This window comes from Salvelinus namaycush, chromosome 8 (assembly GCF_016432855.1).
Source record: "Salvelinus namaycush isolate Seneca chromosome 8, SaNama_1.0, whole genome shotgun sequence".
Taxonomy (NCBI): domain Eukaryota; kingdom Metazoa; phylum Chordata; class Actinopteri; order Salmoniformes; family Salmonidae; genus Salvelinus; species Salvelinus namaycush.
This window is the reverse complement of record NC_052314.1, coordinates 45,583,046-45,607,974: the sequence shown is the minus strand read 5'-3', so window position 1 is coordinate 45,607,974 and position 24,929 is coordinate 45,583,046. Positions and strand designations below refer to the sequence as shown.

General features: G+C 44.4%; 1 protein-coding gene across 1 annotated transcript in view; it reads left to right on the top strand.

Annotated features, from left to right (window-relative positions):
• Window positions 1–936: 936 nt before the first annotated feature.
• Window positions 937–24,929, top strand: part of LOC120052153 (proline-rich protein 12-like) — a 43,617-nt gene continuing 19,624 nt past the window's right edge. Inside the window, exons 1-8 of the mRNA XM_038998986.1 lie at window positions 937–1,019; window positions 8,815–8,927; window positions 9,233–9,394; window positions 9,534–10,857; window positions 10,933–11,520; window positions 11,587–11,951; window positions 12,366–13,668; window positions 15,213–15,346. Of these exons, the coding sequence (XP_038854914.1) occupies window positions 937–1,019; window positions 8,815–8,927; window positions 9,233–9,394; window positions 9,534–10,857; window positions 10,933–11,520; window positions 11,587–11,951; window positions 12,366–13,668; window positions 15,213–15,346 (4,072 nt within the window). The remainder of the gene's footprint in view (window positions 1,020–8,814; window positions 8,928–9,232; window positions 9,395–9,533; window positions 10,858–10,932; window positions 11,521–11,586; window positions 11,952–12,365; window positions 13,669–15,212; window positions 15,347–24,929) is intronic.

Below are 24,929 nucleotides of genomic sequence, written 5' to 3'. Positions count from 1 at the left end.
ACCCAAAACTTTTGTCCTTTCTCAATGTTATGAATTTTAGTGACGTTGTGCATTTAGATATTTGGTCGTCACACTCCCTCATCTGATTGGTCGGTAGGCGGGCCTTCTGAGCCGGTTAGAGATTATCCAATCGCTGATTACTTTGTTATGTACCCCTGGCAGTCTCCGACTGAAGTATGTAGCGAACATAGAGCAGCCAAGTAATTCAGTTTGATTCGTCAGGCAACCACGGGGGATACGAGTGTATTACCGTCTGGGAACATCAATCCTAGACAATAGTGCAGATCTAGCGCCCACTATCGGCTGCCTAGGCTACCAATATTGGGGAGGGGGTGTGTGTAAATGCATTTTGGAGAGGGAACTGGCAAGCCAAAATATAAACAATAGACACTGTTGCTATAATAGAATCGCCCCCTTTTATATATATATATATTACAAATATTTTAGAAATGCAATACTTCAACAACGTAGGGGACAGGGGATGGTAAGAGAGCGTGCTTCAGTCTAGAGTGATAAATGGGCACCAAATATTTTGATTTGCACAGACTGGTTTAGACTACGCGCTAGCATCAGCTGAATCGCTGGTTGTGCCTAGAAGGACAATAGACATTGAAATATATATAGCGGGCTGAAGAGGGGAGGGAAGGAAGAAACCGGATTTTTGTGGTGGTGGTGGTTGGTGTGACCCCCCATCCACCCCTCCTCCCCTCTCTTTATCCTCCATATCCCCCCTCCTCCTTCTCCTCCCCTCCATTCCTCTCCCCCTCCGTGCTGGTCGCAGTCTTGAGGACTTGCTAGTGAATCGGGAGAAATAAACAGACACTGAGCAGAGGGGAAAAAAGGATACAGGGAGAGATAGCGTGCGAGAATTTAAGACATCTCCTCCCTCCCCTACCCTTCACCATCTCTCCATCTTCATCCCTCGTCTTTTCTTTAATGGAAAGAAATTATCCTGGTACAGGGTTCGGTGATTTGGGCGCTGGTACGGGATGGAGTTACGAGAGATCGGCCAAGGCAAGGTAAGCATTTGTACCCGTACATGTGCGCCCTCATACATAGGATGCATACATATGCTTGGCTTGCTGTAACAATGCCCATGCCGATAGAGGCAATGCAATCCGTGCTCCCTCTATCGTTCCGTTCATATATATAGATTACATTGTTTGCAAGCGCCAGGTAGGCTGTAGCAAGGCTATCAGTATTGTCATTAGCAAGATGGGTGGTGGGTCTTGAAAATGCAAGGAACGCGATTGAGAGTTAATGCGTTATACGGAAGGTAGACCGAGACATAAAAAACGAGGGGGGAGAGGGGCGAAAAGAGGGGGGATGGGTTGGACTTGGGAGGATATAGCTAGCTTTAGCTGGCTAGTGTATAATCAGAAATGGAACAAACATAATTTAATGATATTTGCAGAGAGCATTTGTATTTTTCACAATATTCCATAATTATATGAATGCATACTGGGTTGTCTTTACTAATGCATTGATTGCGTAATATGTTTACAAAGCAATGGTTGGTGCTAATTAGCTATACAAACCAAATGTATTTGACAATGCAACATGCAACGTTTGTAGCTAGGCTACTGTCGGCAGTTTACTGTAGCTAGCACACTGTCTACAAATGAAATGGCCTTTATGCTAGAAATGGTGGTGCTGCAGGGTTGCTTTTCTCCGTCTCACATTCTCGGTAATACACTTTAGGATGAGTGAAGGCTAAATCAAATCACGATATGCAGCTGTCATCAAACAATTGAATAAACACTTTCCATAACTTAGCTAATATCAGTGATCATCTAGTGACAGCTACTATACCAGTGAATTCTAAGGTATTTTAATTAACTCACTCTGTAAGCACGAGTACATTACATCCCATTATTAAAGCAGCAGCAGTTGCAGCATGGATATTAGTGCAAATCTTTTGCTGTTGGGATAACCCCTAGATAGCTTTAAGCCTAGCAATTGTATTGATGGAAACTTCGATAAATTGGTAACGGTACACCGTGTATAATAACTGTATAACTTCACTCTCAAGTTTACGTGATAGGCGTATTATTAACAGGTGCAATGATAGGTGTATTACTTTTTTTTGGAACCAACTGCATTTTTATTCATGCGAGAAAAACCTCTACTAGCTAGCCATTTTGGGGTAAAGTTAGCTAGCTTAAAGGTACAGGTAACTGTTGTCTTTGCTAGCTAGCTAACGTTAGTTGTTCAATTCAAGTTAAATGATTCGGCATATCGACTCAATGCTGCAGGTCTTTGGCAACAAAGTAAAAACATAAGAATCGATCATAAACACTAACATATGCCATTAGCTAAAACGATGGCTTGTGTGATGTTTGCTAGAACTCACTACCCATCTAGCTAAATCATGTTATGCGGTATTGAGAGACAAGTTGGCTAACTCTAACCACCGAACGTTAGCTAGCTAACATTAACGCGTTAGCTAAGCTTACGAGCGTACTGGTAAAATATCTCAATAATCTTTCATTTCCGTTAACGCATGAATTAAAACGGGAATGATATACTGTAAGAAGATTAATATAACGAAATGTTACAATGTTTCACATTTTGTTTCTTAAAATGCACAGTCTCTGTGTTTTAATGAATTGGGGCCTACTTACATTTCAAAGGCTACCCGGCTACGCACATTACCAGTCGTCGCCGGGACAACCAAATCAATCTTGCTACAGAACGTACGTTTCATGTAGCAACAGTGTAGCTCGCAGTAAACACCCGTTTATTTGGATAATTTATTTTTCAAACGCAGATACTGTGAAATTCCAGGTTGGCGATAAAATGTAATATTAGCACAATACCATTGCATAATGGTAGTAAGGGACAAGTATTAGTCCCACAAGCAAATGTTGTATTCTGACTGAGCGTGTGCATGGAGTAATTGCTCAATTGCTGCAAGTCATAAAGCCCTAGATCGTGCCCTCTATTACAGTGTCATTCACTGGTAGTGCCACTTATTATATTGTCCTTATAAAGTTTTACCATATTTTTTATTTTGGGCCTGAATACTCATTGGTTCCTCAAAGATGTAAATGATTAAATCACTGCACAAACCAATTCAAATCTATAGTAATTGCTTATGCAGAATATACGACTGTATGTAACCTTGGTAACTGACAGTGTTGAGATACATAAAATACAGTAAGTAGTAGGCTACATACAATGTTGTATCTTTGATGAACCAATGAGTATTTAGGCCCCAAAACAATAATCATATATATATAAAACACTGGTCAGCTGTTCTAGCCTAGCCAGCTGTTTTTTTATGGCTGAATCCCAGATTCAAGGGCATCTCCAAGCCCACATGCAGATTGATGTAGTCCTGGTGTTCTTATGATGACCTTATGCTCCCTAATGTGGGATTGGCTGGCTGCCTTTTTCGCAAAAGGGTAAGGAACAGAAACTACTACTACTTTACTGTTCTAGGGTAATGAACCGAACCAACATTGGATGACAGTTACAAAATATTTTCTCTTCAGCCATATTGATTGAAGTGAATACATTTATAGAAACCTTTATTTTAATGTGCAATACATATTTGAATATGTTAATTACTTGTATGAGTAATTTAATCAGTTAATTGATTGTATGAGACTGGTTGGTTGCACCTATTGTGGTATCATAAATGTACATGCTTGCAGGTAGTCTTGACAACATTTTGGTAGTCTGGCCCATTGGTAGTCTGAATGATATTGTATTGTAACTACAGCAGAGTTCCAAAACAATGCCATCTGCTGCACTCAACTAACCATAGCAATAATACCAGTAGAATACATTTGTTTAGCTCAGAATCTCCATACCAAGCTCTTACCAGCTCTTACTAGTACCAGACATGTCTGTAGAAGACAAATGTCTAGTGTATTAAACTAGTGAGCCTATTATCATCATACAAATGCCCGGACGGAACGGCAGGGTGAAATGAACTGTGGTTGATTGCGAAAGCAGTCTTAATGAAGGATTAATAGCTCCCCCTCCTTTATTTATCCCTTCTTTCACAATCTTGAGGACTGCAGCTCACTCCATCATGGTTATACGGCCTGACAGAGAATTGGAGAGAAGGGGAGGGTGTGGGAGAAGAGATGTAATGAGGGTGGAGGAGAGGAGAAAAGAAAGAAGGAATGGTTGAATTTGGAAGAGAGGGGAGGAGATGTAGGGAGGAGTGGAGAGAAGATGACCGGTTGAAGGAGGAGGAGAGAGAAGAAGAGTGATAAGGATAGGAGGGTGAGTGAGCAGTCGTAAGAGAAGTCTGTAGAAGGGGAGAGAAAAGATTGGGAAGAGGTGGAGAGGTTGTGCGCTCATTTGAAAAATGCATCTGAGCAGTACAAGAGATTAGCACTCAACTAAATACATACTATTGATTCATTTGCTCTGCCCATTGAATTCTCAATTTACATATATTCTGGGAAAGTCGAATTACTGAACCTGACTGCATCTGGTTCTAGTATTTAGTGTCTAGTTCCAGAACTATTAATTTCAATGGAACCAGTTTCTTAAACATAGAAATCCACATTTAGGGATTAGGGTTCAGTTTGATATTTTAGAATTTAGCCATAATTATTTCTATTGTCAACATATTATGAAGATTTCAATAGAATATATGGATGTGTCAAACTCAAGAATACTGAACACACTGATGGGTCATATTCAGAGAAAGATTAAACCCACACACACACACACACGTTGATTCCTGAGTCAGAGAGTGGCATACGCTAACCGAGCCGTGGTTAAACTTAGCACTGCTGCGGAAGAGGAGTCAGCGTCCGACACACTCAGACAGTCACCACACTTTTATCAATAAAACCACTATGAGTCTTGCCTCACCACTTTGTTGTCCAGCCATAACCACTCGCCTCTGCTGCTAGCTGTCTATGCATGTCTGGGGAACAGCATTTCCAATCAGCTAAGGTGGTTAGCCACAGTCACACGATTGGTTGATTGGTGACAGAGTGGTGGCCAATCAACATCACATTACACTGAAGAGAACCAAAGGGTGATATAGCGGTTTTCTCGTTTGAGCAAAATACAATCCTCCGTCCTCTCTCCTCCATGACCCGGAAACCGATGAGTGGTCGAGGAGTGTGTAAATTTGCTTGCAGGCAAACAGAAGACAGTCCTTCCCCCATAAGCATTTCGCTACACTCGCAATAACATCTGCTAAGCATGTGTATGTGACCAATAAAAATTGATTTGATTTGATGGCCTCATTTTGTCGAGGAAGCGTATAGTAACTTTAGAAGTGTATCCTACCTGAATCCTTCACGGAAGAGTTTTGAAATCACACCCCCTTTGAATCAGCTATTGTTTTATCAATGGAGAAAAGTATGCAAAAATTAAAAAACAATATGCTACTTATCCTTTTATCTATAAAAGGTCTTGCACTGGCTTAATCGTTTTTATCAGTTTATACATTTAATTTGGGATTTAACCCTGTAAACTTAATTTGCCTGATGACGCGCGATTGGAGAAGGAGAGTCTCAATTCATACAAGCCATTTTCATCCACTTTCCCACTCCTCGCCACCTCTCCTCAATTACCTTTGACCTTTTTCAAAAGGAGGCAAGAGAGGACACAGGAGAGAGGACGCAGGAGGCGAGCAAATCTAATTGATAAAATGCCATGGTTTTTGGGCGGTTCAAAAATAGAACCACAGGATAGAGGTCGACCGATTATGATTTTTCAACGCCGATACCGATTATTGGAGGACAAAAAAAGCCGATGCCGATTAATAGGCCGATTTTTTAAATGTATTTGTAATAATGACAATTACAAATATACTGAATGAACACTTATTTTAACTTAATATAATACATCAATAAAATCAATTTAGCCTCAAATAAACAATGAAACAGGTTCAATTTGGTTTAAATAATGCAAAAAAAAAAGTGTTGGAGAAGAAAGTGAAAGTGCAATATGTGCCATGTAAGAAAGCTAACGTTTAAGTTCCTTGCTCAGAACATGAGAACATATGAAAGCTGGTGGTTCCTTTTAACATGAGTCTTCAATATTCCCAGGTAAGAAGTTTTAGGTTGTTGTTATTATAGGAATTATAGGACTATTTCTCTCTATACCATTTGTATTTCATATACTTTTGACTATTGGATGTTCTTATAGGCACTTTAGTATTGCCAGTGTAACAGTATAGCTTCCGTCCCTCTCCTCGCTCCTACCTGGGCTCGAACAAGGAACACATCGACAACAGCCACCCTCGAAGCAGCGTTACTCATGCAGAGCAAGGGGAACAACTACTCCAAGTCTCAGAGCGAGTGACGTTTGAAACGCTATTAACGCGCACTCCACTAACTAGCTAGCCATTTCACATCAGTTACACCAGCCTAATCTCGGGAGTTGATAGGCTTGAATTCATAAACAGCAGAGCTGCTGGCAAAACGCACGAAAGTGCTGTTTGAATGAATGCTTATGAGCCTGCTGGTGCCCACCATCGCTCAGTCAGACTGCTCTATCTTAGAACATAATAACACACAGAAATACGAGCCTTAGGTCATTAATATGGTCGAATCCGGAAACTATCATCTCGAAAACAAAACATTTATTCATTCAATGAAATACGGAACCGTTCCGTATTTTATCTAACGGGTGGCATCCATCAGTCTAAATATTCCTGTTACATTGCACAATCTTCAATGTTATGTCATAATTACGTAAAATTCTGGCAAATTAGTTCGCAACGAGCCAGGCGGCCCAAACTGTTGCATATACCCTGACTCTGCGTGCAATGAACGCAACGCAAGAGAAGTGACACAATTCCACCTGGTTAATATTGCCTGCTAACCTGGATTTCTTTTCGCTAAATATGCAGGTTTAAAAATATATACTTCTGTGTATTGATTTTAAGGAAGGCATTGATGTTTATGGTTAGGTACACGTTGGAGCAACGACAGTCCTTTTTCGCGAATGCGCACTGCATCGATTATATGCAACGCAGGACACGCTAGATAAACTAGTAATATCATCAACCACGTGTAGTTATAACTAGTGATTATGACTGATTAAGTTTAATGCTAGCTAGCAACTTACCTTGGCTTCTTACTGCATTCACGTAACAGGCGGGCTCCTCGTGAGGCAGGTGGTTAGAGCGTTGGACTAGTTAACCGTAAGGTTCCAAGATTGAATCCCTGAGCTGACAAGGTAAAAATCTGTCGTTCTGCCCCTGAACAAGGCAGTTAACCCACTGTTCCTAGGCCGTCATTGAAAATAAGAATGTGTTCTTAACTGACTTGCCTAGTTAAATAAAGGTGTTTAAAAAAAAAAACGATTTCCAATTGTTATGAAAACTTGAAATCGGCCCTAATTAATCGGCCATTCCGATTAATCGGTCGACCTCTACCACAAGACTTTAAAAGTTAACAGTTAATAATACTTTCTTTATGCATAATAGTTTTGAGTGTATTCCACATTAATGAATGAAGGAAAGAATATAATTTAAATCTAGAGACTTCACTGCACTGTAGTGTGGTGACTTCATGACTATGCCCAACCTTTGATTTCTTGACTCTGTGGAGATTGTCTGTTCTCTGAGACTCTGGTTGCATCCCAAACGGCACCCTATTGCATCCCAAATGGCACCCTATTCCTATATAGCGCCATACTTTTGACCAGGCCATTTGGAACACTGTCTCTATGTTTGGGTGTTGTTTTTCTCCTCTGTGCAAGTAAGTGATTGGAAGTGGGGGTGATTGTTAAAAATCTTTCTTTTCATTCAGACTTTCATTCGAATGTTGCTCCCAGTTCTATTCAGAGGTTGATATTGATGAACAATCCCTTATTTTGAGTGTTAGGTTACCCTGTGTAAAGTGCAAGGCTCAGATTTTATATGGGGTGGGCTGGAAAGGGCGATATTGCCCTTATACAGTATGGAGTATACCCAAGTGAACAACTCTACAAGAGAGCATAGGTAGATTAGAAAGGTAATCCATCACCAAAGCCTGGGAGACACTGTCAGCTGGGACCAGAATGCATTGTTTTTGAGGCTTTGTGGTTAGAACAGGATTTTATCTGAAGTCCGTGCAGAGAGCCTTGCATTTGCTGATTCCTTCACACTACTACTAATGGAAGGACACTTTAGACATTTTTCCATTTGCCATGCCATCACCATTTGGTTGGATGTTTACAGTGATTTTGGTTGGGAAATGAACAATTTATTTGTTATTTGATAACAGGAGGTGTTATGGAAAATGCTGTAAGCTTTCAAGAAAGTAGCCGTATCTAGGCCTAATTGATGATGATGGGTTATCAGTAATATCCTGTACGCACAATACTTCTCTTGCCTCACTATTCGTATGCAACCCTCAAATTCAGATCTTGACCTCAAAGTCAGTTTTACTGCTTTTTTTTGTTCTTCTATTAATCAGGGACTGATTTAGACCTGGGACATCAGGTCGGTGCAATCAGGTTAAAAATAAAACCAGCAGTACTCTGGACTTCGTGGAGTAAGATTTGAATACCCCTGGTAAACAACACGAGTATCCCATTTCGGATGTATCAAGTCTGCAGCACTTCTGGTTTTCATGATTGATTGATTGAAGGACTATGAGACAACATTACATACATTCACCCTATAATCAGAGACTGATTCAGACCTGAGACACTAAGTGAGTGGACTCTCTGGCCAATCAATTAGGCTACATTAATCAATCAATTATCTACCAAAGAGAAAAGAAAAACAGCTGTACTGCAGATCTCGATACCAGGATTTAGATAACCCCGATACAGAAGAATAATGCATCTTTTCATTATTGAATGATTCATTTTTCTCCCCTTTCTCCCTTCTTTCCTCAGCCTGGTGTATGGGAGTTCTAGGTCCTCCCATCCGGACTCAGAGCTGCTCCATCGCCAGGCTTATGGCACACCCCACCCTCTGCAGGGCTACGCAACCAATCACCATCCTGGTAGCTCTGGACAGGGCGGGGCATGGGGGGCTGGGCGGAGTCTAGGTAAGGGGCCGGGCTAATATGAACCTTGATTCAAATGTAAAATTGAGGTCTCTGCATGATGCCAAAAGGTTGTCATATAGAATGTTAGTATACCTGTTATTACAGTACAATATTGTCCAATCCTATACACACAGTCAGGGAGCATGTACATTTTTCTCTCTATCAAAGTGTTTTTGTTTAGATTAGACTTTTGTTTAGATGAGTCACTTTAAACAGAAAAATGTGTGTGGTTGAGTAAATGCTTTTGTGTCTATGTCCTTTAGGCTTATCTGGGCTGTTTGATCCTGGGCTACACCATGCCAGTCCCTCTGGTCCAGACCCATCTGTCATGAACTTGATTTCAGCACTAGAGTCCCAGGGTCGGCAGCCACCCCCCTCAGCCTCCTCTCTCCTCTCCCAGTTCCGAACACCCGCCTGGCAAACTGGTGAGTGCAGGAGCCAGTCAAGAGTAATGTTCAAGTACAACTGAGTCGTGTTCATCATTTTCTAAGTGTTATGAAGAACAGCAGCACATTTCTAATAATCTCTGTTACTTGTCATTTTCTCTATCTCCATTTCCCATAGCGATGCACACTCAGCCAGAGCTCTTCATCGGGTCTGGCTCCTTCCCCTCCTCCTCCCTCTCGGCCTACCAGCACCCAGCCTCCTTTTCCGGGCGGTCCTTCCCTGGCGCCTCGCTCTCCCTCCAGGACTCCCCCACCTTCAGCCCCACGTCCAACGGCCTCCTGTCCCCCCACGACCCCCTGCTGCACATCAAGACACCCTCCCAGTCCAGCCTGGGCTTCGACCGCTTACTCTCCTCACAGGGCGCCACCTACCGAGGGTCGCAGGACCCCACAGGCCCGCCGCAAACCACCTCGTCAGGCCGCCACCTACCCCCTCCCCAGTTTAACCTGCTGTCCTCCCAGCTCCAGGACCAGTCCTCCCAGTTGTACAACGCCTCTGTGTTCTCATCGACACCTGCCCCCCCGCCACCCCAGGAAAGGGCCATCCCCCGGCAGGACAGCGTGATCAAGCACTACCAGCGCTCCTCTCCTGCTCAGTCGCAGCTCTCCTCCTCAGCCTCCCATCCCCTGCAGCACTACCTCAGCTGTGGGGCATCGGGGTACCAGCAGATTTCCCACCACCGGCATGGAGGGGTGTCCTGCAGTCCGCTGGGGGAGCAGAGCCCTTCAGCAGACCCCAAACCCTCCCCCCGTTCAGACCAAGTGTACCGCCCCATCATCCAGACCCCGTACACCTCCTCAGCCGCCTCCTCGTCAGGGTCAGGTGGAGGTCTAGGGAAAGGGGCTAAGAACTCCAGCTCCAGTAGTGGCTACTCCTCCTCGGGCTCCTCGTCGTCTCGAACCCCCCACACCCCACCCTCAGCCTCCTCCACCTCCTCGTCCTCCTCAAACTCCAACCCTAACCCTTCCTCCAGCTCTTCGTCTGCCCCCTCCAGACAGCAGCCCCCGACTCAGTCGGCGCCCCCTCCCCCTCCAGTCTCCTCCGCCCCGGCCCAGCAGCCTCCTCCTAAACCCTGCTTGTCAGCATATGGCTCCCCTGTGGCCCCCGTCAAGCCCACCGCAGGCCTCCCTGGACAGACACCTCCCCAGCAGCAGTCCTACTCCCCCAGCCAGCCCCCTCCCTCTCACCTCCCCTCCCACCAACCCTATGGGGGCTTCAGCTCCCCCCAGGCCCAGGACCTGACTTCTGGCCCTGGGAGTTCTGGGAAAGGGTATGGAGGACTAGGGCCAGGAGGCCGCTCCTTCTCTGCCGAGGTGGTCTACGGGACGGACTCAGGATACGGCTCGCTGCCTACCTCCCTTGGGGGAGCAGGCAGTCCCTCGTTGGGGTACGGTGGCCCAAGGCACTCCCCTGCCCTCCTGGGGTCTGGAGGAGGTGGAGGGTCAGCCGGCAGCGGGGCAGGGTCCGGGGCTGGTGGAGGTGGATCAGGAGTTGGGGGTGCAGGATCAGGTGGTAGCAGTGGAGCTGGAGGAGGCAGCTCATACCACCTCCCTGACTCCAGCCCTTCTCCCTCCAGCATCATTCGACCTGGGCTGCACTCTCCTGCGCCCGCCCGTCCTGCCCAGTCCCCCGGGGGAAATAAATACCTCTCCTCCGTCCTCTCCCCTGCCTTCCTGTCCTCTCCACAGGGCTACCCCGACACCCGAGGCCCCCAGCCTCAGTCCTACCACCCCACACCCCCCAAGCTCAAGCCAGACACTGACATGCTGGGAGTAGAGCGCTCTCAAGATGAGGAGGATGACGATGACTTCCTGATCCAGCACTTGCTGCATGCCCAGAGCCCTGCGTCCCACCCGTCCCAGCACCACCCCCAGCAGCAGCCGCCCCAGTCCATCCCTCAGGCCAGGGATGGGGGCAAAGGTCTGGCCTATGACCTGAACAAGGACTCTGAGGAGCGCTACCACCTCCAGAGCGTCATCCGCACCAACAGCGCCACCAACAGCATGGTCCCCGGTACTGCAGGCAACGTCAGCGGAGGTGGCCTGGAGAGCCAGCTGGAGATGTCTCTGAAGAAACAGCAGCAGCAGCATGCCAAGAACGAACAAGGGCTGTCTGGAGCAGGGCCCAGCGGAGGAAGAGGGGGAGCAGACTCCCTCTCACATCCCAACCCTCACGTCCCCTATCCGCAGCAACACGACTCCCTCGGCTCAGTGGTGCAATACGGCAGGGGCGACCCTTACTCCCAACACCCTCACTCCCAGCACCCCCACCATCCCTCGCAGGCCCCCTCACATCCCCAACACACCCAGCACTCTCAACATGCCCACCCCCACCCCCACTCCCACGTCCACCCTCACATGGAGCTCAAAAAGCCTCCCGACCCGTCCGAGCTGCCATACCTGCGGAAGACACCCGAACTGCAGCAGCAGCCCCGACAGCCCCAATCCTCCCTTTCCCTCATGGACTCCCCCCCAAACCAGCCCCAGCAGCCTCCCTCTGCCCACATGCTCCAGTCTGTTCTGTCCCACACTACCCGCAACAAGATGGACACCCAGCAAGCTGCTTCTCAGCAGCAGCAGCACTCCATGAGTCAGCAGGCCATGATGGGGGCAGGTGGAGAGGCAGAGCCTGGGGGACAAGCGGGGGTGGATCCCCAGCCCCAGTCTCAATCCCAGCTGCAGCTCCAACTCCAGTCCCAGGCTATGGAGGCCCACTACGGCCAGAGCCAAGCCAGCCAGAACTCGGTTTCTCCTCTGGACATGCTGGAGCGCACCCTGTCTCGGGCCAACAGCAGAGACAGTGGAGGGGCCGCGGATAGAAGTGGGGTGGGGGGAGGAGATGGGGGCAGTAGTGACGGACACAGACAACAACAGCAGCAGCACAGGCTGCCGTCTCATCACCACTCCCAACAAACTGCCTCCAAGCTTCACAACTTCCTCTCCGAGCCAGACCTGGGCATAACCACACCCTCCCACCTGCACCACCTCAACCCACACCACCCCCATGTCCATCACCAACAGCAGACCCACCCGCACCACCCCCTCCCGCACACCCATGCCCACCACCACTCCCACCACCTGGCGACCAACGCAGGGCCGCAGCAGCAGCCTCCGCCCCATCAGAGGGACCAGGAGCCCCAGCTCTGCCAATCCCAGTTAGACCAGCTCAAAGAGCACCAGTTTGACACTGTGAGCCCCGTGGGGAAAGCGGGCCAGAACCAAGGCCAGCAGCAGCAGCACAGGTTTGTGCCTCTGACCTCCATCTGTTTCCCAGACTCCCTCTTACAGGATGAGGATCGCTCCTTCTTCCCCGGCATGGAGGATATGTTCTGCTCTGACGACTACTCCAAGTCGAGCTGCGCCGGGGGTCCTGGAGCAGGCCAAGGGGTCCAGGAAGGTATGTCTGAGGCACGTGTACAGGGTCCAGACAGCATGGAGGATGTCAAGGCCAGTGATGGAGGAGGTGTGTATGATGTGATGGGTCACCATGGCGACCATGGTTACGGGTACTGCCACGGCCTCACGGAAACAGAAAACAGCACCATGCATCTGGACCTGGACTCCCTGAAAACCCATGAGCTCCCCTCCACTGTGAACACAGAGCAGCTCGGCCTCATCCAGTCCCAGACCCCAAGCCTTGGCTTGGGGGGTCCAGAGGGAGTTCCTGGGGACGGCTCCGGCAACAAGATGATTGGGGGTACGGGCGTGGGTGGAGGTTCTGGTCTGGCCGGGCTGACGTCGCCCATCTTCTGCTCTTCCCGACCCAAGAAGCTGCTGAAGACCAGCTCCTTCCACCTGCTGAAGCAGCGTCGCGACCCGCAGCCGCAGGCCAAGAAGAACTACGCCCAGGAGTACGAGTTCGAGGGCGACGAGGACAAGGCTGATGTTCCCGCTGACATCCGCCTGAACAGCCGGCGGCTCCCTGACCTCCTCCCCGACCTGGTGTCCAGCTGCAGGAAGGCTGGAGGAGGAGGGGCCTCGGGGATGGGCTCCCTCAGCCCTCTGATGGGTGACCTGGACTTCTGCCACCCGTCCGGCTACCCCTCCCTTGGCCCCACTCCCCAGCTCCTACCCCATGACGGGCCCAAGAAGAGGGGCAGGAAACCAACAAAACCCAAACGTGAAGGGCCACCTCGGCCCAGAGGGCGCCCTCGCATCCGCCCGCTACCGGAGCCGCCCTACTGTAGGGGGCTGATGGGAAATGTAGGCGGGGAGACCCGCAGGGGTCGTGGGCGGGGTAGGGGGCGTGGCAGGAAGGAGGAAGGGATGATAGAGATGCACCGAGACATGAACAAAGTACCCGACCTCCAATATCAGCAACAACAACAGCAGTTCCACCAACAACAGCACTTTCAACAACAGCAGCACCAACACCATCACCTCCAACCGCAGCAAAATCTACAACCTCAACATCAACAGCAGCACCTACAACACCTTCATCAACAACAACAAGCACAGCATCCACAGCACCATAAAACTTTCAAGCCTATCAAGGTAAGGGAGACATGAGCAGAGTGATATCATGTTTAGATAGCAAGTTGTATGGACTCCGTAAAGCTTACAGTGCCTTCAGAAAGTATTCATACCCCTGATTTATTCCACATTTTGTTGTGTTATAGCCTGAATTCAAAATTGATTAAATATTTTTTTTCTCTCACCCATCTACAGACAACACCCTATTATGACAAACTGAAAAAATGTTTTTAGAAATCTTAGCAAATGTATTGAAAATGAAGTACAGACATGAATACAGACATAGGTGTACACACCCCTGAGTCAATACATGTTAGAAACATCTTTGGCAACGATTACAGCTGTGAGTCTTTCTGGGAAAGTCTCTAAGAGCTTTGCTCACCTGGATTGTACAATATTTGCACATTATTCTTTTTAAAATTCTTCAAGCTCTGTCAAGTTGGTTGTTGATCATTTCTAGACAGCCATTTTCAAGTCTTGCCATAGATTTTCAAGCCTATTTAAGTCAAAACTGTTACTAGGTCACTCAGGAACATTCAATGTCATCTTGGTAAGCAACTCCAGGGAATATTTGGCCTTGTGTTTTAGGTTTTTGTCCTGCTGAAAGGTGAATTTGTCTCCCAGTGTCTTGGAAAGCAGACTGAACCAGGTTTTCCTCTGTGCTTTTTTTATCCCCCAAAAAACTCCTAGTCCTTGCCGATGACAAACATACCCATAACATGATGCAACCACCACCATGCTTGAAAATATGAACAGTGGTACTCAGATGTGTTGTGTCCATGCAACTTATTATGTGACTTGTGAGACTTGTTAAGCACATTTTTACTCCTGAACTTATTTAGGCTTGCCATAACAAAGGGATTGAATATTTATTGACTCAAGACATTTCAGCTTTTAATTTTTTATTAATCTGTAAACTAATTAATTCCACTTGGACATTATGGGGTATTGTGTGTAGGCCAGTGACACAACATCTCAATTTGATCCATTTTAAATTCAGCCTGTAACACAACAAAATGTTGAAAAAGTCAAGGGGTGTGAATCCTTTCTGAAGGCACTGTAAATAATCAGTTGTGTTATTTCCTCTCTTACCCCACTAACTCTCTTTCTCTCTGCATTTTCTCTTCCTCTATCCCTTTCTTTTCCCCTCGCCATTCCCCAAATACCCTCATTCCTCCTTCTGTCCCTTTTCCTCTTTTCCCTACACCCATCACTTTTCTCCATCCCTTCTTTACATCTCTCAGATCAAGCTGCCTATTCCCTCTATGTCTCCCTCTGACTCCTTGCTAAGGACAGACTCCCTGTCCAGCACCGACCCGGTTCTCTCTGACGGGTCAGTGGGCTCGGCTCCCTCCCTGGGCCTGAGTCCTGGACCCACTGCTGGGATGGACATGAATATGACCAGGAGCCAGGAGAAGATGAAGCAGAAAGCTCAAGCCCAGGAGGTGAGTGCATCTGGCTTTGTCTTTTTTGGATTATACCTGCTGTTTAGATGCTTTTTTCCATTAACCTCTTCGTACATCAGGAACTATTTTAAAGGGAAAGGGCAGGGAGTTGCGTGAATACTAGTGATGCACCGATATGACATTTTTGGCCGATACCGAATCCAGCCTGTATCACCTCCGGCCGTGATTGGGAGTCCCATAGGGCGGCGCACAATTGGCCCAGCGTCGTCCGGGTTGGCCGTCATTTAAAATAAGAATTTGTTATTAACTGACTTGCCTAGTTAAATAAAGGTTACACACACACACACACACACACACACACACTGTGCTGTTTCGTTGTTCATTTAACCCTAATTTATAAGACAGTTCTTATTTGATTACTGGTGGTTGGACCCATCTATGTGAAGCTAGCCACAATAAGGATTAGCCACAATAGTGGACTTTGTGGTTAGCCTTCAAAATAAAAGTATGTAATTGACAGTGATGCAAATGCTTACAAATAGTAGAATTATACCATAATTGAATAGGTCATGCTAAACGAGGTTGGAATGTTGTTATATAAAATCAACAAACATTTGTTAATTTGACAAAAATCTGTTGAAATCACACTGGATGTATTATACTTTAGAATTGCATTGGGGGCATACTTATTTCACTGTACAGCCTTACCTATGGATTGTGGATCAATGACATGTGGTATCAGTCTACTCAGTGACACCCAGAGAACATTAGCATAGTAGCTCTTGTTGCGGGACTCTGAAACAACTGTGAATTGAGCCACATTTATTGTCAACCTATGTGTATTGAACACTATTCCAGAGAAAAAGCTATACTGCGTGGATGTTTTGGAGTCTGATAACTCTGAGGGGGATGTTGGGGGAAAAATATATTGGGTATTGAGTAGACTGTTACCCCATTTCATTGATCCCCAATCCTTAGGTAAAGCTGTACAGTGAAATATGAATGTCAATACACACAATAGGCTGACTGGAGGTGATTTCACACAGTCACAGTTCTGCGATAAGAGCTACAACGCTAATATTTGTGTAAACTCTTCACAGTTGTGTTCTGTGGGTGTCACCGAGTAGACTGATACCCCATTACATTGCTTCACATTCCAACCTTGTTTACCATTATCTAGTCTTAATATGGCATGATTGTACCAATTGTAACCTTCTGCATCACTTTCAAAGAGGTGCTTTTATTTTGAGGGCAAAACGCAAATTCCACTATTGTGTGCTAATCCTTATTGTGGCTAGCTAATACTTACTCGCAAGGATTCCTAAATCATTGCTAAGAATAGTGAAAATGACTGCAGTTTCTACTGGTCATTGTTTTCAGGCAGGTTGTATTGGTGCTAGCTAGGTACCAAGCTAAAGCTAGCTACCCCAGAAGTTGCGGTCGAACAAATAATGCTTTATTACCAACGCGGTATTGTAAACACATAATTCGTGGCCAGTGTTTGCTTGTTTGCAGACTTTTTTGTACAGCTTTGACAGTGCTACTGATAGTAGTGGTGATGCTTGGCTTGCATGTGCAAATTCAGAACACACAACATTCTCTAATAGAACTGTGTTATTTGACATGTCAAATGAAGCGTTTATTTAAGCGTCAAATTGTGTTATTGTCAAATTGTGCTATTTGACGTATGTCTTTTTTGACACACAAAGACCCAAACGCGTTCCATAGTATGTCATGAAGCTAATAGCAGTGACGCTATTACTATGTAACTCCGGTAGGGCAACATCTGAACAATAGCGCACTTGGTAACGTTAGTGTGTACTGGTGCTCGATCAGTCGCAAAAGCCAACATCACCCACGACAGAGAAGGGTTGATTGTCAAGGGCAATGAATTCCATTATCTTGGCGTTAATGGATTTCGCCTTTGAGTTGCCTCGCTGAAATTTTCTTACTCTTTCAAATGACTGCTCGACTTGTTGACTGCTTGATCCACACAGCAGACATTGTGGGCTAGGTTAGGAATGCTGTGTTGCAGGTGCAGCGCAAAATTTTCCGTGGCGTCATTACGTCATGTACGTACATTATATAGATATGCACGTCAGCTTTGACATTGGTTTTTCCCATCGGCGTTAAACTAGACATCGGGCCGATACTGATGTTGGCATTTTTAGCAAATTTCTGCCGATTCCGATATGTTCACCGATATATCGTGCATCCCTAGTGAATACCGTTTATTCACCTTTTTATTTTGTAAATAGTACCTATTACGTTATTATTGTTTGCGTTAATGTTTACTTCACTCACCATCTGTCATTTTGACCAGTGTTCAGCTTTATCCCAACTTATTTACCACTACATGTACATCCTTGGGCAAGGGTGATAGGGAGGCCTCTCTCTATTGGACACTAAGGGATAGTTTCAGAGAATCAGTAGTGATGCATTGCTATGATTAAAAATTAAAAATAGATAAAAAAAATAGATAAAATGTTTGAATATTTCATCAGCAATGATGTTTATTTTTATATTTTTCTACTGAACTCGTTGGTCAGTACTTCACTGTTGATTTGTTGTTATGCACTGTAGCTACAGTATCTGAGGTTTTGAAAGAGATTTCTTCTCATTAGTGGGTGTACCTGATATATGTTTTTAATTATTCATGTTCGGCAGAGCTTCTCACTACGAAGTGAGAACAACAAAGTTATTTGAAGTGTAAATCTGTCTGTCATGCACATAGTGTAGGAATTTTAATTTTTTACTTATGAAAAGGGTTGGGGGGTTGGATCACGTCAAATCAGTAATCATTTTACTATGCACATTTTTGAGGGTTGACGCTCTGTGGTGTGTGACCAAACCTGAGAGTTTTCTCCTCTTTCTTGTCACATTGTACACACCAGCTTGGGAGGGAGGAATCACTTTATTTAAACTTACATTTAAACTGACAAACCTTTTGCATAGAAAACTTAAATATTTCTGATATGAACAACTAGTCCCAAAAAAGAACTTGGACATCTACTAGATGTGATAACGAGTATGTTTTTAATCTACATCTGACTTTATATATTTAAATTCAGCATATATAGTATACAATATTTACAGTGCCTTCAGAAAGTATTCATGCCCCTTGACTTATTCCACATTTTGTTGTGTTACAGCCTGAATTCAGAATGGATTAAGTATTTGTTTAAATCTCACCCATCTATACACAATGCCCCATAATGACAAAGTGAAAACATGTTTTTAGAAATATTTGCAAATGTATTGAAAATGAAATACAGAAATATCAAATTTACATAAGTATTCACACCCCTGAGTCAATACATGTTAGTGTCACGCCTGCTCCCGCTCTTCCTACCCATCGTTACGCGCATCGGCGCAATATTGGACTCACCTGGACTCCTTCACTTTGTTGATTGCCCCTTCTATATCTGTCTGTTCCTCAGTTTGTTCCCCGTGTCAGCATTATTGTCGTTTTGTTTTTCCATGTCCAGACGCTGTCCGTGTTCTGTTTCATGTCTGTGTTTATTAAATGTTCACTCCCTGTACTTGCTTTTTGTCTCCCAGCGTCTGTCCTTACAGAATGCTGACACCACAAATTGAAGCATCAGGGAGTTTTGTTTTTTGTTTTGGTTGATGACGTCGTGCCCGGGGCCGCTGCCGAAGGAACCAGGGGTGCCTCAGCTGGCTCTTCGGGCTTCCACACCTTTCCTTGCCTTGGTTGGCTCGGCAGGCTCCCACCCCACGTCATGCCTCAGCCGGTACGCCAGGCTCCCACGCCTCAGCTGGCTCGTCAGGCTCCCACCCCTCAGCCGGCTCGTCCGACTCCCCTGTCTTGGCCTGCCCGTCAGGCTCTCCCATGTGTGTTGGGGGGGGGGGGGGGGTGTACTGTCACGCCTGCTCCCGCTCCCCCTCCCTGGCGTTCGAGTGCACCAGGCTGCCCATCATTACGCACACCTGTCACCATCATTACGCGAATCAGCACAATATTGGACTCGCCTGGACTCCTTCACTTTGTTGATTGCCCCTTCTATATCTGTCTGTTCCTCAGTTTGTTCCCCGTGTCAGCATTATTGTTGTCCATATGCTGTCCATTTTCTGTTTCATGTCTGTGTTTATGAAATGTTCACTCCCTGTACTTGATTTCCGTCTCCCAGCGTCTGTCCTTATAATTAGAATCACCTTTGGCAATGATTACAGCTGTGAGTCTTTCTGGGAAAGTCTCTAAGAGCTTTGAACACCTGGATTGTACAATATTTGCACATTATAATTTTTTTAATTCTTCAAGTTCTGTCAAGTTGTTTGTTGCTCATTGCTAGACAGCCATTCTCAATAATTGCCATATATTTTCAAGCCGATTTAAGTCAAAACTGTTACTAGGCCACTCAGTGTCGTTTTGGTAAGTAACTCCAGTGTAGATAGGCAAGTCAGTTAAGAACAAATTCTTATTTTCAATGACGGCCTAGGAACAGTGGGTTAACTGCCTTGTTCAGGGGCAGAACGACAGATTTTTTACCTTGTCAGCTAAGGGATTCAATCTTGCAACCTTTCGGTTACTAGTCCAACACTCTAACCACTAGGCTACCTGCCGCTCTGTGTGGGGTACAGAGATGAGGTAGTCATTCCAAATCATGTTAAACACTGTTATTTCAGTGAGTAAATGTAACTTCTTATGTGACTTTTTAAGCACATTTGTAGTCCTGAACTTGCAGTATTTAGGCTTGCCATAACAAAGAGATTAAATACTTATTGACTGAAGACATTTCAGCTTTTCATTTTTAATACATTTCTAAATATTTCTAAAAACACAATGCCACTTTGACATTATGGGTTATTGTGTGTAAGCCAGTGACACAAAATCTCAATTGAATCAATTTTAAATTCAGACTGTAACGCAACAAAATGTGGAAAAAGTCAAGGGGTGTGAATACTTTCTGAAGGCACTGTATATTTATATTCGGTATTTGTATAATAATGGTCGGAATATCATAGGAAGTCATTAAGATGGTACATATAATACCACATTTTCCTAACCTTTACATTGCCCTTTTCCAGGTGCTCAAAGCACTTAAAGTCACTTCATCCTCTATCAATATGTGATTGTAGTCTAAGCGTTACAGTGTAGCAGCAGCCAGCCATGTATGATATTAGGGGGGGTAGGGCTTTTGAATGTATTTCTTATGTTGGGCTAGAGATAGATAAGATGGATTATTTTTGTGTGAGTTTGATGTTCTGGATTCCATCTGTTGATGTCTGCTGGTTGGTCATAGTAAAAGTAAAATGGCGGCTGTTGCCTCAGCAACAGGGAGAGTGGACTCAGGAAGTGGCCAATGAAATGAACATTGTACATTTTTTGTGCGATTTGCAGGGGTAGGGGGGTGAGGAGCGGAATCTCTCCCTAATTCTCATCACTTGCCTCATTGTAAAGCGGTTGTAATTATAAAAATATACTGGTGTCAATTGACTGTAATGCCTTTTTAACATAATGCAGTAAGTTTAAATGATGAGATGATACAACATTTTCACAGTGGCGCAACAAAGACTGCTGTTTTGTCTTAATCATGTGTGCTCAGATGTCCATATTGATTTGAAGTGGGTTGAACAGTCAAAACAGTGGCGACCGGTTTCTTCACGTCACTCTATAGAACATGGAATATAACCTCAACTAGACAACAATGCAAAGTCGATCAGTCAATTCATCAATCATCAATTGAATCATTAATTTAACCTCTCTTGTAGCACACAGCAGTGCCGATATGCCAACAATGTAAATGTTACCCCATGAAACAAGCTGGCCGGACACTGCCTTTAATTGAATATGGGTTTAGTTTGTTGAACATATGATTAATGTCTTTTCTTTGTGGCCGCCACAGATGACGTGGGAGAGGGACATGGATGAGCAGCTGACCCCAGAGGCTTGGGCTGCCATGCAGAAGCTCTCCAACACGGTGAGAAACCTCAATCCGTCCCTAGCTACACCTCCTAATAACTCACAGTATCATCTATAATTCATTACTCATATTTCACAAGTCATATATCTCTGAGATCCCTTCAGCGCTGGGAAACTCGCCAGGAAAGAAGGCTGAGGGAAGGCTCTACCTCAGTCAGAACAGTGGTGGGCTAACGTTGACTGGAACACAAACATCCAAAGAAGAGTTTATGTGTGTCGTTAGTTATTGTGGTTAGTGGGGCATAAAGATAGAGGGGCATAGGGCTCCACAAGTGATATTTCAAGCTTCAGAGTAAAGTCGGGGAAAGACAAAAGAGAACCCCACATTGGTGTGTGTACGTTTTTTTTAAACATTTAAGTATGTGGGTCATTTTCACAACTCAATTTTCGATTGACTGAGTACATACAACAAAGAACTTCACCAAAACACTCTTTCAATTTGGACACATATTCAATCTGAGTATCTGGTTTTCAAAATACAATATTCACTTGCCTTCAGATACTATGTTCTTGTCATTTTTTAACAACACAACTATCACTTAATCAAAGTGCTCCAAACTGATAACTACTGAACCAAAAGTATGCTCATGCCTAGTTACTGTAGCTTATATAGTTTGATAATTTCTGAACACTACATGTGTGTTCAGAAATTCTACATTTTTCCCTCATAAATGTATCAAATTGACATAAATTTATGTTGGAAGGTAAAACCAAATCATATATATGGATGTGGCTGTAAATACTACATCATCAAACTCCATCAGCTAGTGTGCTTCAATAGGACAAAGTAGAAAGAGTCACTCTATGTACTACCATTTGGAATTATAGTGTAGTGTACAATGAATGCACTGCTGAAATACCTGGGTTGTATATAACAATATACAGTGAGCTCCAAAAGTATTGGGACAGTGATACATTTTTTTGTTATTTTGACTCTCTACTCCAGCACTTTTGATTTGAAATGATACAATGAATATGAGACTATGAAGTGTAGACAATCAGCTTTAATTTGAGGATGTTCATCCATATCGGGTGTTTAGAATTTACAGCGCCCCCATTTTAGGCAGTGGTGTAAAGTACTTAAGTAAAAATACTTGAAAGTACTACTTAAGTCGTTTTTTATGGTATCTGTACTTTACTATTCATATTTTTGACAACTTTTACTTCACTACATTCCTAAAGAAAATAATGTACTTTTTACTCCATACATTTTCCCAGACACTGAACAGTATTAGTTACATATTGAATGCTTAGCAGGACAGGAAAATGGTCAAGTCCTTATCAAGATAACATCCCTGGTCATCGCTACTGCCTCTGACCTGGCGGACTCACTAAACATACATGCTTCATTTGTAAATGATTTCTGAATGTTGGAGTGTGCCCCTGGCTATCCATACATTTAAAAAACAAGAAAATGGTGCCGTCTGGTTTGCTTAATATAAGGAATTTGAATAAGGAGGAATCTTTTGACTTTTAGGGGACTAAAAGTATTGGGACAAATTCACTTATGTATTAAAGTAGTCAAAAGATTAGTATTTGGTCCCATATTCCTAGCATGCAATTGTAACGGATGTGAAATGGCTAGCTAGTTAGCGGGTACGCGCTAATAGCGTTTCAATCAGTTACGTCACTTGCTCTGAAACCTAGAAGTAGTGGTTCCCCTTGCTCTGCAAGGGCCGCGGCCTTTGTGGAGCGATGGGTAACGATGCTTCGTGGGCGACCGTTGTTGATGTGTGCAGAAGGTCCCTGGTTCGCGCCCGTGTCGGGGCGAGGGGACGTACTAAAGTTATACTGTTACATTGGTGCCGTGACCCGGATCACTGGTTGCTGCGGAAAAGGAGGAGGTTGAAAGGGGGGTGAGTGTAACGGATGTGAAACGGCTAGCTAGTTAGCGGGTACGTGCTAATAGCGTTTCAATCAGTTACGTCACTTGCTCTGAAACCTAGAAGTAGTGTTTCCCCATGCTCTGCAAGGGCCGCGGCCTTTGTGGAGCGATGGGTAACGACGCTTCGTGGGTGACTGTTTTTGATGTGTGCAGAGGGTCCCTGGTTCGCGGTCGGGGCGAGGGGACGTACTAAAGTTATACTGTTACACAATGTTTACATCAAGCTTGTGACTCTACAAACTTGTTGGATGCATTTGCTGCTTGTTTTGGTTGTGTTTCAAATTGTTTTGTGCCCAATAGAAATGAATGGTAAATAAAGCATTGTGTCATTTTTATTGTAAATACAGTAAGAATATAATATGTTTCTAAACAATTCTACATTAATATGAATGCTACCATGATTACGGATAGTGCTGAATGAATTGTGAGTAATGATAAGTAAGAAAGTTACAGACGCACAAATATTATACCCTTAAGACATGCTAACCTCTCACCATTACAATAACAGGGGAGGTTAGCATTTTTAGGGGGTATGATATTTGTGTGTTTAACTTTCTCACTCATCATTATTCACAATTAATTCAGGACTATCCGTAACCATGGTAGCATTCATATTAATGTAGAATTGTTTAGAAACATATTATATTCTTATTTACAATAAAAGTGACTCCAAAATGACAGAATACATTATTTACCATTTATTTCTATTGGGCACAAAATACCCTCACATTTAAGCTGACAGTCTGCACTTTAACCTCATAGTCATTGTATCACTTATAATCCAAAGTGCTTTAGTACAGAGCCAAAACATATGTACTCTTTCAGGATAATGAAACTGTAAGGCTGACATACACTACATGACCAAAAGTATGGGGACACTCGTCTACTGCTCGTCAAACATCTCATTCAAAAATCATGGGCATTAATATGGAGTATCCCCTTTGCTGCCGTAACAGTCTCCACTCTTCTGGGAAGGTTTTCCACTAAATGTTGGAACATTGCTGCGGGGACTTTCTACCATTCAGCCACAAGAGCATTCGTGAGGTCGGGCACTGATGTTGTGCGATAAGTCTGACTCGCAGTCTGCGTTCCAATTCATCCCAAATGTGTTTGATGGAGTTGAGGTCAGAGCTCTGTGCAGGCCAGTGAAGTTCTTCCACACTTTTTACACGCTTCGGCAGTCCCGTTCTGTGATCTTGTGTGGCCTACCACTTTGCTGATGAGCCTTTGTTGCTCATAGACGTTTCCACTTCACAATAACAACACTTACAGTTGACCGTGGTAGCTCTAGCAGGGCAGAAATTTTACGAACTGCCTTGTTGGAAAGGTGGCATCCTATGACGGTGCCATGTTGAAAGTCACTGAGCTCTTCAGTAAGGCCATTCTACTGTCAGTGTTTGTCTATGGAGATTGCATGGCGGTGTGCTCGATTTTATACACCTGTCAGCAACATGTGTGGCTGAAATAGCTGAATCCACTAATTTGAAGGGGGGTATATATTTTTGTATATGTAGTGTATATCTCAACGTGCTCAAAACCTGTCAATTGATACAAATCATAAAGAAAATCTGTGCATGTCAAAGCTATAGCCAAATACTGTATGGAAAATTATATTTACCATCTACTATTCTTTCTATTCAGCACTTCAAAAAGAACAGTGTTAAAATGTGTATGTTGTATTTTTTGCTATTGGATTGAATAGTAGTTAACTTGACTAAATGCTGAGCCTATCATCATTATCTGATGTATTGGTGACTAAATAAAATATTCTCATGGTATTTCACAAAATAATTGGATTTTGTATGA